Here is a 17405-nt window from a genome sequence, read left to right on the forward strand (position 1 = left end):
TAATTCTTAAATGGAATAAACAATATTTTTGATAGCACAAGCGTATCTGTATTTTTACTGCGTGTTAACTAGAAAACTTATCTCACACATTTACCTGTCTTCCTATCTGACTTCGCTGCACGTTCTGTTTAGTTTGTTTTCCTTAACACCCATTGGGGAATCCAGGCTTAACAAGTTCAATCACTGCCATTGTTAAGTTAGTAACATGGTTGTTAAAGTGAATCTGGCTTCCCCATTGACTGCTCAATGGAAGGTCACAAAAGCTGATCACGTGATCCCGGGACACGCAACTGTCATAAATATGAGTCACTTGCCAAGCACCTGCATTTTGAACATTTGACCTTGGGGATGCTGCAATGGTCATAAGTGTGAAAAAGAGCTATAAGTTACTTTTCTCAGTACTGTATTCAGTTACTATGGTTGGACAAAACAACATCTCAGCCACCAGTTTGGACCCACATCAAGTCTGTTACACATAAATTGTGCTTACTTTTTAAAGTTACTGAAGGCACTGAAAAAAGTGTCGTGGTGGTGCAGTGGTTAGAATGCAGTATTGCAGGCTAATCCTGCCGACTGTCGGTTCAATCCTGACTGGCTTAAGGTTGATTCAGCCTTCCATCTTTCTGAGGTCAGTAAAATGAGGATCTAGATTATTGGAGACAGTATGCTGACTCTGTAAACCATTTTGGGCTGTAAAGCACTATGGTGCAGTCTATAAGCCTAAGTGCTATTGCTATTGTTACTTACAGCAACAACGGTGAACACCATATTCACAAAGCCGACTCCTATGGTTGCATAAATAGGCTTCTTGACATGAGCTTTTTTAAAAATATCAGTAGAGTAGTAGAAAATCTAACAAGGGAGACAAAAGTAACCTGTTAGAAGCAGCAAGAAATTATTTCACCGGATTATGTATGAAAGTTTTGTCCCTGACTTAAATGAAATTTCAGGATGCTGATAGCACATATTAATCAGCAGCTGTATTTATAAAAATGGAAATGTTTCCCAGAATATATTAACAATCCTACTGATATGTTGGAGCTGACTTCAACCAATTTCCCCAGTGCTTATGGTTTAATTATCACTTGTGACATCTATTATTGGATTGAGCACTGATGACGTTATGGAGTCAGGTAATGAAATGTCTGCAAGCAAACAGCTAAGCTCAGAGAGCATTAAGTGTTTCACAGTTTAACCCTGAGCTACAGATATTCATTTCTATTATTGCATTGCATAGAACTTCCACCCAGCTGAATAACACTGCTAGATCGGTGGGTATAAATGATACAGATACAGATAATCAGAGTTGGAAGGGACCTTATAGGTCATCTAGTCCAACCCCCTGCCCAAGCAGGAGACCTTACACCATTTCTGGCAAATGGGAGTCCAATCTCTTCCTGAAAGTCTCAAGTGATGGTGCTCCCGCAACTTTTGAGGGCAAGCTGTTCCATTGGTTGATTGTTTTCACTGTCAGAAAATTTCTCCTTATTTCCAGGTTAAATTTCTCCTTGTTCAGTTTCCATCCATTATTCCTTGTCTGACCTACAGGCACTTTAGAAAATAGCTTGACCCCCCTCCTCTCTGTGGCAGCCCCTCAAAAATTGGAAGACTGCTATCATGTCTCCCCTGGTCCTTCTCTTCACTAGACTAGCCATGCCCAGTTCCTGTAACCGTTCTTCATATGTTTTAGCCTCCAATCCCCTAATCATCTTTGTTGCTCTTCTCTGCACTCTTTCTACAGTCTCAACATCTTTTTTATAGTGTGGTGACCAAAATTGGATGCAGTACTCTAGGTGTGGTCTTACTAAGGCTTTATAGAGTGGTATTAGTACCTCACTTGATCTCAATTGTATCTCTCTGTTAATGCAACTTAGGGTTGCATTAGCTTTTTTGGCTGCTGCTGCACACTGCTGGCTCATATTTAGCTGGTTGTCCACTAAGACTCCAAGATCCCTCTCACAGTTACTGCTCTTGAGCCTGGTTTCACCCAGTCCATATGTGTAGATAATGACATAATGACATAAGTAAACATATTTAGTCTTAATATCCATCAGCAAAAAAAGAAAATGCAAAAAACTCACAGCATTAATTCCAGAAAACTGTTGAGCAATATGAACTCCTACGGCCACTATGAATGGCTGGCGGTAGGTTTCAGTTGTAGCCAGCTGCCAAATGGAGACAGGTTTTTCTTTTGACAATTCTTCTTTCTCTTTCTCCATTTCCTCAAGTTCTTTGGTGGGATCATAGTTTTGTCCTCTCAGTTTTAGTAAATCTAGGAAGAAAACGTTAAAAGTCTTTCTTTATGGAAAAGAGCTCCAGATATCCCTCATTTAATGACATTGGATGATTAGCAACTTGATCTTGAAGCAAAGATGAAAAATTGCCAGGTGAGCCCAAACTCTGGGGAAACCACTCACAAGGAAGCCAGGTAAAAGGGTAAACCTTATAGCCTCTCATCCTGCAGCTGTGAAGTTTCTGTTTACATTTATAGAAGGGATTATAAGAGAGCAGTGATCTTAGGAGCTAAACAAAAGCCTTTAGAGCGGGAGTGTCCCCCGTGGGCTGGATCCAGTCCACAGGGTGCTTAAATCTGGCCTGTGGGGTCACCATGGAAACAGTGAAGATCCGGCCCGCGGTACCTCTGGCAGCAAAAACAGAGCTCAGGAGGGCCGCTGCGGCTCCCTCAAAATCCATTTTTGCAAGCAGAGGGTTGCAGGAGGCTGTAACAGCCAAAAACAGAGCTTGGGAGCCCTTTTTCGCTAGCAGAGTGCTCTAGCTATAAGTGCCCCCTCCGACACAAGTGACATCAAGCTGGCCACACCGACCCTGGCCACACCTACCCCAGGCCCCCCAAGGTCAAACACAACGCGGCCCTCAATGAAATTGAGTTTGACAACCCTGCTTTAGAGTGAAACTAATTAGAGTCAAAGATATTACTATCCTCATCCAAAGTAAGTTCCTCTTTTTGTAGGAGGCTAGCATTTTTCAACATGATTTTCAAGCAATTGGAAGAAGTCTTCTTACTTTTTTGGGCTCCTTCAACATTGCCACATTTTATGTACATGTATCTAGGACTTTCTGGACAAATTAGGAGCAGAAAAATCTGTAAGACAGCAGCACCACCTGACAGGGACAGAAGTAATGGCCACGTTTTTGACGTGCCGAAAAAGATATCCAGTCCAAGAACCTGGAGAAAATATAGAACGATATAAATCAATTTAAATAAAAACCTTGCTGAGTATGTGAAGTGGTGACATCAATAACATTCTTTCCTAAGGGCACTTCTTACGGTTCATTTTAGTATGAATGGAATCCAGATGCAATTGTTTTCTTCTGATGATGACGCCAGCAATACAAGAGCTAGTGTGGTACAGTAGTTGAGGTATTTGACTGGGGTTGGGGTTCAAATCCGCAATAGTCATGGAAACTGAATGATTTTGTGTTGGATACTATCTCTCAGTCTCACATACCTCACATTGTTGTTATGGAGAAAACTGAACAAAAGATTATGTCTTCTCGAGCTTCAGGAATCTGGATCAGGGATCTTCAAATTTGACAGCTTTAAGACTTGTGGACTTCAACTGCCAGAATTCCTCCTCCAGTCATGTTAGCTCAGGAATTCTGGGAGTTGAAGTCCACAAGTCTTAAACTTGCCAAGTTTGAAGACCCTTGATGTAGATGATGGTCTCAATTATTAAACATGTATTTATGATGCCCTTTTTGTTTTAAAGGCAAATGCATATGCTGCCCAGAGTTACTGGAATTTGGGCAGCATACAAGTTTATTTAAAACAAAAACAAAAACAAATGAATACATTCTTCACCCCAGGATATGCTATAACTATCTTTTCATGTGCTTGTTTGTTGTTTGTTTATAAATTGCCTCAATCCCACTGGACTCCAGGTAGCTTACAACATATATTTGAGCTTTGTTGCTTCAATGTCTAGAGAAGCATTTTTCAACCTTGGCCATTTTAACATGGGTGGACTTTAACTCACATGCTGGCTGGGGAATTGTAGGAGTTGACATCCACCCATCTTAAAATGACCAAGATTGAGAAACACTGCTGTACAGCAAGAGTAGACAACCTTCTTCTTATGCAGGAAAGAACTATCTCATATGTATGTTTCAGGCACTGCATTCAGGAGTCTAAAGCAGAGGCCTTCAAACTTGGCAACTTTAAGACTTGTGGACTTCAAGTTCCAGAATTCTCCAGCTAGCTGGTCTAAAGCATGTGAGGGATGGGATCACCACAAACCAAAGTAATTGATGGGATCTTTTTGACACAGTTTTGGTTCCTCTCCAACACCCACTTTTCTGTTTGTTGTGCTGTTTCATTTTGAGATGTTTTGCTGTTCTTTGTCTGCACCAAGAAGCAAAGGAACAGTGTTTTGTAATGAGGCCAAAGGTTGCAAGTTGTCCATGTTCATAGTAGTTGTCCTCATGGGCTAGCTTATACCAATCCTAATGAACTTAATATGCTCTGCTAGTTTATCTTTAGGGAATTGAACTAGAGGCTGACTCCCTTGAGTTGAATGCAAGTCCTCGTAACTTCATGGTCATGGCACGTTTTTGGACTATTCTATTTTCTATTCTACCCTTTTATCCTGGGTTTTCTGATGAGCTCCTATTTAAATACTAATAAGACCTGAGTCTTTTAAGTCTAGCCATATTCACTTAATCATCTCCTGCTTCAGACAGCATAGATACATATGTACACATAGATAAGGTACATATTGGATATCCCAAAGCTGCTTTTTCAGGAGGCATCTGAACTTTCTCATTTTTTCCTTTGAAGATGTTTTGCTTGTTACTTGCAGACAACTGGTCAAGCAATATAAATCCTTCCATTCCCTACTATCCTGCCAGAGCTGAAGAAGCTTCTTGGATGATAAGCGAAATGTCTTCAAAGAAAAAAAACCAAGAAAGTCCAGTTGCCTCCTGCCTTTGGGACAACCATGACCAGGATGACTGAGAATCTCAATAAACATATTGGGTATATACAGGTAGACAGGCACACAGATAGGGTGACACAGACACTTTCAATCATTGTGCAATTGCACTGACATATTTGATTCACACAGACCAGCTTTGGGCCATACTGCTCCAAACTGAAGGACAGTTTAAAAATTCAGAGAGCACCAAGGACCCTACAATGTTCAGGAAGTCCCTATATTTTCCTAGGATTAATATAGACTGAGAAATATTATCTATTGTTCATCACGTGCAACTGGTACCTGATGACTTGCTGGTTGCTAGGAGTATTTAAATAGTTATGATAATTAAAACAATAGAAACTGTTTGCTTTCAGATATTTTAAAAATGTATTTTCCCCCGGAATCTTGATGTATAAATATGCTTCATAAATAAATGAAAGCAATGATCAGATCAAGAAACTAGCAATTCATTTTTAACTAAAGTACAGATGAAGATTCATGACAGCACAACTTAGTTACATGGCCACCAGTAGTCCCTGCAGTCTTACTTACCTGGCTGATGAGAATACCTATAACAACAGCCAGCTGATTCAGGGTGCCCAGAGCTCCACGGAGAGCGGTTGGAGCTATTTCTCCAACATACAATGGAGCAAGTCCAGATGAGAGACCTGGGCAAATACAAACAAACAAGGGCACTGACTATAGCATCTTAACTCATCAAAACAATCTTTTTCCTAGCTATCTTAAGAACTCCTTTAAAACGTGGTAGAAAATCATATTTCAAAAAATATAAATCATATAAACATAAAAAAACCTGAGGACTTCCATCTGTTTCAAGAATGTGAATGTTTCAGTAAAGAAAACCAAATACTCTTAAAAGAGTACATGTGGTCAACTGCATGTGTTTTCTTGATAGCAGCGTATTGGTTCTCACAACATGGCACTGATATAGGAAAGAAAGTGTTTTCAGATACTGGCCAAATCTGGAACACTTTCAATTTTTTAATTATTTATTTACTATTTCTTGATTGCATATGCCTAAATTGCTCCTAACTATTGTCACCTTGGTTCTAGCTTTCCTGAAGTCCTTGTCTCTTTCAACACAATCTCTAGATGCATTTGAGCTGCTCTACTCATGTAAACCATGCTAGAAGGCAATACATTACCTATCCCTCTTCTAGTTCTTTCGTAGAATTGTCTGGTTTTTATCTGCCCAGATAAGCAAATTGCAGTGGTTCTCAACCTTTTCTTCACCACAGACACCCTTTAAATATATTTTGTGGCCACAGACCATGGCCACAGATCACCAAGACTTAACTCAAGATTTAAGTCATAACATTTCTTCAAGCCATCATGGACCATCTGTAATGACATTGTGACTATCTAGGGGTCCACAGACCACAGGTTGAGAACCATTGCTATTATTGAATGCAGGCATTAGTTGTAAGGTCCCCTCAGCAGATGGTTATTGGATTTCCACCAGATGCTGCTATCAGTTTCTGTTGTGATCCTCTCAACCACTGACTGTTCTGGCAATTGTTTGAGATTGCCAGATCTGGACCCTGCTTCCCTGTCATCTCCTTACACTCAGATTTTTCTTTCTCGTTAGGTTCAGGCATGCTACATGCTAATTTCAAAAGCCGAATGGTGGAATGCCTGTTCCCTCAAGAGAAGATCCCTGATTCGACCCCCAGAATAAACAGAGAAAGCCTCAACCCTAGAGAATCACTGCTCCCAATCAGTGTTGATAATGCAGCCTGTTCTTTTTTCACTTGCAAACAACTACGGAAGTGTCAGGAAAAATCTGAGGAGAAAAGCTCTATTTCAACTTACCACCATGCAAACCTGTTAAGACTCTTCCAATAATTACCAGGATGTGAGAAGGGCCACTTTTTGCCACTACAAAAAATATATTCCCAGAGATTGCAAAAACATTCACCAGTAGCATGGCTCTTACCCTAGAGTAGCAGGAAAAGGTATATCAAACAATTAATATAATAAAGGCATATTAAAAACATTAATAAAGGTATATTAAAACATTAATATCCTAAATTACTTGATCTTTAGTTTAGTATTCAAGATGACTTGATCTACTGGTATCTAAATAGTGAAACCTCCTCCATAGTAGATAAAAAGCTGAACATTGGTGGGTAGGCAGCCTATTTTTGTCAGACCTTCTCAAAATTCAGGGCTTTTTTCCCATAATCACAGCTATCGCTAACCTGAGTCTCCATTGAAGAGATTAACTAACCTTGGTTAAAACTGTACTACTTCTGTGTTAACTAAATCTAAAGATTCTGCTCCTGTAATTTACAGGCAGGATTTACTCCTTGCCTTCCATAAGGGGTTGTTAATGGAATTGGTTAGGCTCATATGTTGCACAACACCAAAATTTATACAGAATAGTCCCTGACCTACAACCATACTGGAGCCTGCCCATCCCCGCTGTAAGTTGTGACCATCATAAAATGACTTGGTTAGTATATATTTTGGATTTTATAATATATTTTGTGTCAGAGTATATTCATTAACTGGCAGAGACATGGTTAACAAAGTCGGCAAGTGAGTAAACATTGCAACAGACCACCTAATGGGAGCTGACAGCCTGGGTGTGGTTTGGCTCTGCAAGCTTTGTTGAGAATTGAAACTGAAACTAACTAACTTGCTTGCTTGCTGAAACTGATATCTGCTCTGAGCTGCTGCTGCTTTTGTTTTTGTTTATCTTACGTTGAAAAAAAATCTACAAATGGTATTGTAAACTTTACTCATATTAATATGTTTATAAGGAAATTAATGATCCTGCTGAATCAGTCTGTGTGTTTTCTGGATGTGAATTTATGCTGCAAACTCTAACATTTTGTAGTGGCCATTAAGTGAATGGCATGGTCTTTAAATGAGCCATTTGACGTTTTGCCAAAACTCAGAAGTGAATGCTGGGTTTTGGCAAAACTGTTGTAAAACATAGTCATGTGACCACATGATCCTGCAAATGATTATTAGTGGTTGTGTGTTGCCAAACACCTAAAGTTTGGTCATGTGACCATGGCAGTGCTGGGGTGACCATCACAACTTTTTAAAATGTTTGTTATTTTTGTTAGTTTATAGTATAAAATACAAAAATACAAAAGCAAGTAGTAGGAAACAAAGGGAAGGGGAAGAGAGAAGTGTGGAAGAGAAGGGGGAAAGGTATTGACTTCTGACTCCCTTTGATAGAGTAGAATAAGGCATTAATATTGAACCTCAACTTTGTACTTTTCTGTAATAGTAGAAACTAGCCATTTCTATAACAACAAATCAATCTAATCAGTAAAATCCAAAATCAAAATTTCATTTTTTTCCACCTCAGGCACAAAGTCCAGAAGCGGTTTCTGAGTAAAAACAAAAGGACTTATATTCTTTTTCTTTGATCAAAACAGTCAATTTAGCCATCCTGGCAATTCCATCAACTTTTGTAGCTATCCATCCATAGTAGAAATCAAAATATCCTTCCATTTTTCTGCGTAACGTAATCTTGCTGCCCTCAACATATCAGAGTTCTGATTTTTGTTTTAACCCTCAGAACTATGAATTTGAGTCATTAATAGTCCCAGAATTCACTGTAACTTTGAACAGTCATGAAGCTACTAGTCATAAGTTGAGGACTAGCTCACTAGGCTTACAAAACACAGAAGGGTTCCCCTCTCCCCCCACTCTGTTAGTTATCAGTGGTGAATTCACATCACACAGCTGCCAGAAAATAAAACATGGATGGATAATGTGCTATTATGCCTCTCAAAAGAAGTGTCATCAGGTGTCTTTGTAGCTCAGCTGTGCTGTACTTAATAGCAGTCATCCTGTGTAAATATATCCCTATCCCCATGATGGCGAACCTATGGCACGCGTGCCACAGGTGGCATGCAGAGCCATTTGTGCGGGCACACAAGCCCCAGCCAAACTTACCTGCACTGTGCATGTGCGTGCCTCCCAGCTGATTTTCGGCTCGTTTGAGGCCTTTTTCAGCCTCCCAGAGGCTTGAGGGAAGCCTCTGCAGCCTTTGGAGGCTGAAAAACAGGCCCATTTCATCACTTCCTGTATTTCCAGAAATACCGGAAGTGACAAAACACGCCCATTTTTTGGCCTCCAAAGGGTGCAGAGGCTTCCTTTAAACCTCTGGGAGGCTGAAAAAGGCCTCAAATGGGCCAAAAATCAGCTGGGAGGCACGCAGTGCAGATAAGGGGGTGACGGGGGGGATCGCGCAGGGGCCATGGGTTGTGAGTGCGCATTGCAGTTTTCAGCACAGAAGCCCAAAAAGGTTAGCCACCACTGCCCTATCCTCTTCAGTCCCTTAATCACAATCCAGTCCTATTACATTTGCACAGCCCAGATAAAGGGTAGCCTGTATCAGTGCTCTGATTATTCTAATAAAGGTGAAGTACAGACACCCTTCAGCTTCCCCATCCTTCAAACTTCACTCCTCAGCCTAATAAATTCCCAGAGGTAGCAGTGTAGGCTTTTTGCTCTGTCCTTCTCTTTTCTCATTATAGCTGCTGTTTTTATTCATTTTATCCAGTGTGGCACTTATATTGTTTTATTTCTAATCTCTGTGTGCTATCTGCATCTGCAATTCTGGGAGGCTTACAATACACAAGACTTTAAAAAAATCTCTTCGAAAAATCAGACGTGGAAACCTGTTCCTGTCCTAGTTGAAACTCTTCCTACCCTGAGGTCCCACAGAAAGTCTTTTATCACTTTCCTGAAAAATGTTAGGGTGACTGCAGGAGATAATGCTGTTGTGAAAAGAGGGGGCTACTGCCGAGAAAACATATTCTTGGGGTCCCTGTGCACATGTCTTGCAGTATGGGCAGGGCCGCAGTGGAGCATCCTCTCCAGAGTAATCCTTTAAGCAATGTTTCTCAACCTTGACTACTGGAAGCTATGTGGACTTCAACTCCCAGAATTCCCCAGTTGTCTATGCTATGTGGTCAAGCAGACATTTTGAGAAACTGACAGAACATGAAGACAACTGACTTCTCTTTTCTTTGTTCTCAGGATAATTATTGAGATATAATATATCATTAAGCTGCTTCATCATTATCATCAACCAAACTAGTAGCCGTTAACCTATTTTGTGGAAATGTTATATGGATGGAAATATTCTTTGAATCTAAACACTACATGTCCATCCTTTGCATCTCCAGGATGTCTGAAGAAGATTCTCAGCCTGAAATCTTGGAACAAGTCTATCCTGCTTGATCTTATTGGACCAAAGTCACTGGGAATAGATAAAGAAATATCTATTCCATAAATATCCACACTCTGAACAATATAGTGTTTTAAAGATGACCACCTGAATTGCACCCAGAAGCTGACTAGTAACCAGTGTAGCCCTGAGATATTACATTATATTGCAGTGCCTGTCTTATGAAACTGAAGTCTGGATGTTCTTGACCCTGCAAAGCCTGGAAGAATTAGTTTGTCTTTCCAATCTGTGGGCCAGGATGCTGGATGACCCCATTTTTGGAGATGTGATTGTGTCACCCAAAATAGGATGTGTTGTGTTTGATTGCTTATTATTTTTAAAGGATTGTTCAATACCCAGAATCACATGGCCAGTGGCGGGTCATATAAATGGTTGGTTGGTTGGTTGGTTGGTTGGTTGGTTGGTTGGTTGGTTGGTTGGATGGTTGGATGGATGGAAGGATGGATGGATAAGTGGATAGATGTATAGATTGATGGATGGGTGGACAGACAGACAGACAAGAGGTTTCAAAGTATTTCTAGAATGACTACCAGATTCTGTAACAACTTTGTTCCCTGTGCTGGTAAACTTGCACAATTCGTTTTTCTCGTCATGTATATGTATACATCTGAACTAACACATCCGAACCAGACTGTTTTTTCTGTATGTCATATAATATATGTGGTTATATGCATAATTTTACGTTTATTTGTTTTGTCATGTTTATGTAGTGTATATTGGAGGTGGTGATTTTTTGAGAGCTTTTTGCAATGAAACTTTTTGCAATGAAATTTCATTTTAATGTATGCCGATTAGTGAACATTCAAAGTGACAATAAAGTTTCTATCCTATCCTATCCTATCCTATCCTATCCTATCCTATCCTATCCTATCCTATCCTATCCTATCCTAGATGGATAGACCAACAGCCCAACAGATAGACAGGCAGGCAGACATTCATGTGCCTTACTTCCTTAAATTTCCTCAGGCTATTGTCTCATTATAATTTCTGCAATGTGTCAATGGGGGCCAGAAGCCAATAAGAATGATTTTTGTCATCTCCTTATTCACACAGAATGCCCATTTTATTTTTCTAGCAAGACATGAAATTCAACAAGGAAAAATGTTTCTCACCGGGGCATCTTTTCCCCAATCCAGCCAACGGTGAAGGAGGAAATCATCCCGCCAACAGCAAACATAGAGACAGACAAGGACCAAAGCATCATGATCGTTGGATCTTTCAATACTTCTTCAATTAAAAAACTGCCAGTGGTATTTTTTGCAGTTTCAATGTTCAGGACATTTGCATAGTGCATCATTATGATCTGTGTTGACAAAAGGGCATTAGTCATTTATCATTACTCCTATAAACTACTTTTATTCAGACCGGGTGTGTTTCACAACCTGAATTTGCCCATCGCCTTCCTCAGGATGAGAAGTGAAACAAAAGAAAAGCAAAGAAACTCCAGTTGCCTTTTGAAAAAGCACCTTTTGGTTCTGGACTTTTAACAACTAAGAAAGAATATCTGTTACAATATATGTTTCAAATCTGCACTTAGTCTCTTTCAAACATAATTGTAGGGTGAGAGTTTAAACTGTGAGTTTTTAACTGTGAATTTTAACTGTGAATGTTAAGGCATGAGGAAGGGGGGGTTAGACTAGAAGACCTCCAAGGTCCCTTCCAGCCCTACGACTCTATTCTGTACTATACTGCCCAGAGTCATCGTGTGAGAGTTGAGCAGCTGTATAAATTTGTGTAATAAATACATGAATAAATTTTAATAAGAATACGTAACTGAAAATGGTGTTTAGGAGTTGGCAATGAGGATCAAAATTAGTACAGGAAATATATCTGAGTGTTATCTATCTCAATAGCTTTCCCCCCGCCCCCAGATATCTCAACCAGAGGTGATATTCAGCAGGTTCTGACCAGTTCTGGAGAACCGGTAGCGGAAATTTTGAGTAGTTTGGAGAACCGGCAAATACCCCCTCTGACTGACTCTGCCCCCATCTATTCTCGGTCTCCCGAGTCCCAGCTGATTGGCTGGGTCTTCTTTTGTTGCCTTGCACAGGAGAACAGAGCTGGAAAGCAGGTTAGTGGGGTGGGGAGGGAATGGGGATTTTGCAGTATCCTTCCTCTGCCACTCCCACTAAGCCACGCCACAGAACCAGTAGTAAATTTTTTTGAATCCCACCACTGATCTTAACCCATGGTGGTAACCCATTCAGGAAAAGCGGCTTTGTGGTTATATGCAGAACCTTGCAAGTTTTATACTAATTGGGAGTTTTCACACCTCTTGCTGCTGAATTTGGTCCCCTAATTGTTACATTTTAGGCATGCATGAAAAATAGCTTAGAATACACCTAACATGATGAAAGAGATTGGCAGCACTTGAATGTATTTTGTCCTCTTATTTTTCTCAAGCATCAAATTGGGGTGCATGGCCCTAACTGTCGTAAATCGAGGACTACCTGTAGCAGGGCTCATACATTTTTATATTGCTTTGCCTAGTGTTGTTGTCAACTCATAAAATAGTTTTAGAATTGTCAACAGAAAGGGAGGGGCGAGCAGTGTAGCAGCTTGCAAAACCAAAATTGCATTCCATAAATGCTTTCAAAGGTGACTGAATTTTCTGCCGCGCAAAATTCTAATTGGAGAGCATGATTGATGATTCTTGGCTATGGATGTGTCCCATTGGAGAATATGAATTATGATATACCCAGGTAGTGCCAGACAATTTAACTCCCAATAAATCCTTTTTTAAGTTTTGGAAGTTTGGCTCGAGACTCATGATTTAAATGGGGGTAGCTGCCGGAATCCTGACAGTTGTAAGCAGAAGTGACACTTTCTGGTTCAATGGAACAACTTTCCTCTAGAAGTTGCAAATGCTGGAAGTTTTTAAGAAGAGATTGGATAACCATTTGTCTGAAGTTGTGTAGGGTTTCCTGTCTAAGCAGGGGTTTGGACTAGGATATCTCCAAGGTCCCTTCCAACTCTAATTCTAATTTGGGGGAGGGGGAATCCCATCGCTTTCCTGAAGATATCCAGATAGTTAAGGTGTCCCAAGTCCCAAATATGGGCTATGATCAGAGGTGGGTATTCAGCAGATTCTTACCAGTTAGGGAGAACCGGTAGTGGAAATTTTGAGTAGTTCGGAGAACTGGCAAATACCACCTCTGACTGGCCCCGCCCCCATCTATTCTCTGCCTCCCAAGTTTCAGCTGATCAGCTGGGTCTTCTTTTGTTGCCCTTCATAGGAAAACGGAGCTGGAAAGCAGGTTAGTGGGGTGGGGAGGGAATGGGGATTTTGCAGTTTCCTTCCCCTGCCACGTCCACCAAGCCACACCCACAGAACCAGTAGTAAAAATTTTTGAATCTCACCACTGGCTATGATATGAATTCACACATAAATAATCAAATTGACTTGCCTGTTGAGGAGCATTGATGACTCCAATACAGAAGCCATATTGGAAAAAACCAAGAACGGCAGTAAAGACTGAGAGAAGCAAAGTAAATGTGACATCCTAGGAGAAGAGCAAAAATGAGAGGAAAAGGTCACACGGTGTATTCCCATTATAGTAGATTGAAGACAAAATGAGATATACATTTCAACCCTTTGCTTGGAATCCTTTGAAAAGCTCCCAGAGTGGATTGGAACGATGCCTTCAAAGATTGGCAGGATTCAAAATATCTTTAACATTTCCCTTGATTTTCAAGGTCAAAAAAACCAAGAAGGTAGTTCAGGACAACCACGATCTGGATGATTGAGAATCTCCATAGATTTGAAACATCAAAAAGAAAGAAAGAGAGAGAGAGGGAGGGAGGGAGGGAGGGAGGGAGGGAGGAAGAGAGAGAGAGAGAGAGGGAGAGGAAAGAAAGAAAGAAAGAGAGAAAGAAAGAAAGAGAAAGAAAGAAAGAAAGAAAGAAAGAAAGAAAGAAAGAAAGAAAGAGAGAGAGAGAGAGAGAGGGAGGGAGGGAGGGAGGGAGGGAGGGAGGGAGGGAGGAAGAGAGAGAGAGAGGAAAGAAAGAAAGAAAGAGAAAGAAAGAAAGAGAAAGAAAGAAAGAAAGAAAGAAGAAAGAAAGAAAGAAAGAAAGAAAGAAAGAAAGAAAGAAAGAAAGAAAGAAAGAAAGAAAGAAAGAAAGAGGCAGAGCAATTATTTCAATCAGGAATCTTGCCATGATTAGAGTTAAATATGCAGAATCTATGGAGGCTATCAAATCCAAACCACCACTTGCTCCAAGTTGAGCATCACATTGGTGGTGGATTTCTTGAAGGGCATAATCCACCAGGCTCTCACAACGCAGGCTCATTTAAACCAGATTTTGCTGTTGGATGCACAGTGAAATAATTGTGTGACTGCCTATGTATCCAACCTGGCAGCCTTACGTTCTTTTACTTAGTCCCAAAGGTGCTTTTTCAAGAGGTAACTGGACTGTCTGGTTTTTCTTTGAAGAAGTTTCACTCAGAGGTGGTATTCAGCAGGTTCTGACCAGTTCTGCAGAACCATTAGTAGAAATTTTGAGTAGTTTGGAGAACCAACAAATACCACCTCTGCCTGGGGATATTACAGTATCTTTCCCCTGCCATACCCACAGAATCAGTAGTAAAAAATTTTGGAATCCCACCACTGGTTTTACTTCTCATCCAAGAAGCTTCTTTAGTTCATTTTGGGCTCCATTGTGGTTGAAAGTCATGGAACTGAAGAAGCTTCTTGGATGAGAAGTGAAACATCTTCCAAGAAAAAACCAGAAAGCCCAGTTGCCTCTTGAAAAAGCACCTTTGGGACAACCATGACCTGGATGACTGAGAATCGCCATAGACATTTCTTTTACGTACTAATGTAGCTCTTTTTGAACATTTGGTGAACATTCTGGAAAAAAAACCAGGGTAGCATTTGGCTAGCATGAGTTTCATTGTGACTTACAGATTTCAGTTGCGTATCAGTGAGGCTCTTTACAAGCAGACCGGGGGGGACGGACTGCGGGGGCTTCTGGGGGTTCGCAGGGGTTCGGAAGAGCCCCTAGCTAAGATTCTGTGCAGTTTGGAGAACCCCCAAATCCCACTCCTGGCTGGCCCCGCCCACTCCACCCCTCCCAGGAGTCCCCACGTGGCCTGTTTTGGATGCAGGTAAGTGCAGGGCGTGCGTGGAGGGCAAAAAACGGGCCTCCCAGAAGTTTGGGAAGGCTGGAAATGGGCCCATTTCTGGCTTCCAGAGAGCGTCTGGTGGATCAAGGAAAGCCTCCGGAGCCTGGGAGGGCAAAAACACCTCCCCTGCCATGGTGCAGAAGGCCGACTAGGCCACGCCCACCATGGCCACACCCACCAAGCAACCCGAGAACCCTTCTCTAAAGTGTTTGAAGCCCACCCCTGAAGCAGACTGATAATTGTGTGGAACAATGGCAACCAAGTCCATGATGTGCCTTCCAGAGCCCCCACTAATTGTAAATGTGTGCAGGGTCTGATTAATAAATACATCAGCCTGGACGCTGCAGTTGTGACTTGTGATTCCCAAAAGAGCAACGTAGTCTCTCTTTCATTGCCTAGGAGGAATGTAATAGCAAAGTTATGAAGACTTGCCAAACTACCACAAACAGTTATTGGTGAACATGTTTGGTGCAGTGAGTTAACTTTTGTTATATAGGTGGTCCTCGACTTACAACAGTTCAATTAGCGACCATTCCAAGTTACAACGGCACCGGGAAAATGTGACTTATGACCATTTTTCACAGTTATGACCATGGTCATGTGATCAAAATTCAGACGCTGGGCAACATCTTTATGACGGCTGCTCCGTCCCAAGGTCATGTGATCACTTTTTAAAAACTTCTGACCAGCAAAGTCAAAGGGGAAAGCCAGATTCACTTAACAACCGGGCTGCTAAACTGCAGCGATTCACTTAACAACGGGGACAAGAAAGGTTGTATAACAGGGCAAAACTCACTTAAGCAAATGGTTTCGCTTAACAACAGAAACGTTGGGCTCAATTGTGGTTCTAAGTCAAGGACTACCTGCACAATCATGAAATAGTCATCAATGGTAAATTTATAATCAATTATAAATATCCATGATACAAATACAGGTAGTCCTCAACTTACAGCCAATTGCTTAGCAATGATTCGAAGTTATGACAGATCCCGGCCTCCCTACAGTCATGTGACCACATTTTGGACACTCATGAACCAGCCGACCATTTGCAGCATCCTGCACTCCTGTAACTACGATTTATAACATTTGTAGCTGAAAACCCGGCATCTGCTTACAAATGTGCCATAGTGAACATTGGATTTACTTAATGACATCAGCATTCTCTTTACGACCATGGCATTCACTTAATGACCACCACAAAAAAAGGTCATAAAACTGTCAGACGATGTCCTGCTTAATGACTGTCACGTTCTAACAACTAGAATTGTACTTCTGGACTACCTGTAGCAATACCAATAGCCCTTAGATTTATATACCATTTCACAGTGCTTTACAACCCTTTCTAAGTGGTTTACAGAGTCAGCTTATGGCCCCCAACAATCTGGGTCCTCACTTTATTGACCTCAGAAGGATGGAAGGCTGAGTCAACCTTGAGCCTGGTGAAAATCGAACTGCCAAATTGCAGGCAGTTGGCAGTCAGCAGAAGTAGCCTGTATCACTGCACTCTAACCACTGTGCCACCACGGCTCTTGAAAGTTGATAATACTAATAAGTATTTACAACATTTACAACCTCTGGAGGCAAGTTGTTCCACTGATTAATTGTTCTGTCAGGAAATTTCTCCTTAGTTCTAAGTTGCTTCTCTCCTTCATTAGTTTCCATCCATTGCTTCTTGCAATGGATATCAGATGCTTTGGAGAATAGCTTGACTCCCTCTTCTTTGTGGCAGCCCCTGAGATATCGGAACACTGCTATCATGTCACCCCTAGTCCTTCTTTTCATCAAACTAGACTTACCCAGTTCCAGCAACCATTCTTTATGTTTTAGCCTCCAGTCCCCTAATTATCTCAGTTGCTCTTCTCTGCACTACAGACCATAACTACGATCATATGTTAAATTCCCCAACATATCATTGCCCACAATCGGGGGTTTGACCACCATCATTCCCAGTTGCAAGATGGTTGGAAATGATAAGATCCCACACCTCTGAGGAACACCAGGTTGGATAATATTCCGCATCATGATTTCATGCATGGTTCTTAAGAGCTCAGCGAATTTCCCCATTATTTTAGTAAATTCTGGCTTATTCTTTATTTGAAGGACC

At 41.1% G+C, this 17405-nt stretch overlaps 1 protein-coding gene across 1 annotated transcript in view; it reads right to left on the reverse strand.

The window, feature by feature from the left end:
* The window catches only part of SLC2A2 (solute carrier family 2 member 2), a 39115-nt gene that overhangs the window by 11783 nt on the left and 9927 nt on the right, over positions 1-17405 (reverse strand). Inside the window, exons 2-8 of the mRNA XM_026666453.2 lie at positions 13584-13679; positions 11289-11479; positions 6771-6895; positions 5490-5605; positions 3025-3187; positions 2082-2272; positions 748-852 (exon numbers count right to left, since the gene is read on the reverse strand). Coding sequence (XP_026522238.1) covers positions 748-852; positions 2082-2272; positions 3025-3187; positions 5490-5605; positions 6771-6895; positions 11289-11479; positions 13584-13679 — 987 coding nt within the window. The remainder of the gene's footprint in view (positions 1-747; positions 853-2081; positions 2273-3024; positions 3188-5489; positions 5606-6770; positions 6896-11288; positions 11480-13583; positions 13680-17405) is intronic.

Source organism: Notechis scutatus, chromosome 4, assembly GCF_049901735.1.
Source record: "Notechis scutatus isolate UNSWTSFEM ecotype Mainland chromosome 4, rNotScu1.2, whole genome shotgun sequence".
In the NCBI taxonomy this organism is placed as follows: domain Eukaryota; kingdom Metazoa; phylum Chordata; class Lepidosauria; order Squamata; family Elapidae; genus Notechis; species Notechis scutatus.